This window comes from Eimeria mitis, genomic scaffold (assembly GCF_000499745.2).
Source record: "Eimeria mitis Houghton genomic scaffold, Emh_scaff2440, whole genome shotgun sequence".
NCBI classification, from domain to species: Eukaryota; Apicomplexa; class Conoidasida; order Eucoccidiorida; family Eimeriidae; genus Eimeria; species Eimeria mitis.
In genome coordinates, this window is record NW_013570777.1 from 3,749 (window position 1) to 4,634 (window position 886).

Genomic DNA, 886 nt, shown 5'->3' on the forward strand with positions numbered 1-886 from the left:
CCTCAGAGTTCAATGCTCACAAATGACTTGCAGATTAGGTGTTTACTTTTCGTTCTATAATCCACCATTACCTTGTTTGCAGCCATCCAGAGCCCTGTTGAGTTGTTTGTTTGTTTGTGCTGTTGGGTTTTTTTATTTATTTTTCTTTTTTTAGGCGTTTTCTGTGTTGAGGTGGCTCCTGATGGAGGCGTGAAGAGTATTTGCATTAGGGGGGCTGAGGGTAACTCGGAGGGGTTTTTGGTGATCAACAAGTGCCCTGTAGTGCAGCGCGTGATGGTGCATACATACCACACGGAGATGAGCATGCAGGGGCATGGCAATGCTGAAACACCAGGCGGATCCTCATCCTTTTCTTCTTCTTCCTCTACCTGGAGCAGACATCCTATGAAACTGCCTGATTTCGACTTTCACTTCTTCGCCAACGAAGGCGAAACCGTTGCCTATGGGTGGCCCTTCCCCTTTACATACACCTCGCGACCGGTGATCCATCCACACATGCACTGGGATTCAATACAGCTACTTGCTGCTCATGTTGCTTTTTGGTTGCCACTCACTACGTTGTTGCAGCCCAGTAGCACTGCATGAATGCGTTCGCTCTCCTGAATATAACATATATCTGCTTCTGATGCATCGAGCGTTATAGTCCGGGTTTGTGCTTTCCCCGCCAGGCACAGGTTGTCGCCGTAGGGTTTAGAGTTTAGGGCTCAGGGTTTAGTTTTGGGGGCGAGCCAGTTGGGTGTGTGTTGTGTTCCCAAGGGAGGTTTGGGTTTTTTTTCTTTTTGGGGTGTTTAGTGTTTTAGATGGTTGCCTTTTTCGTCTGCTTTGCAGTGTCAAGTCCTCCTGTGGATCGACAGCAAGACAGTGGCTCCTAAGAGCCCCATTGCGC

The 886-nt window shown here is 48.5% G+C and overlaps 1 protein-coding gene across 1 annotated transcript in view; it reads left to right on the forward strand.

The window, feature by feature from the left end:
- EMH_0053840 (uncharacterized protein) overlaps positions 1 to 886 on the forward strand; it is a gene marked incomplete at both ends in the record, with an annotated part of 7,924 nt that overhangs the window by 3,353 nt on the left and 3,685 nt on the right. Inside the window, one exon of the mRNA XM_013497047.1 lies at positions 155 to 480. Within this exon, the coding sequence (XP_013352501.1) occupies positions 155 to 480 (326 nt within the window). The remainder of the gene's footprint in view (positions 1 to 154; positions 481 to 886) is intronic.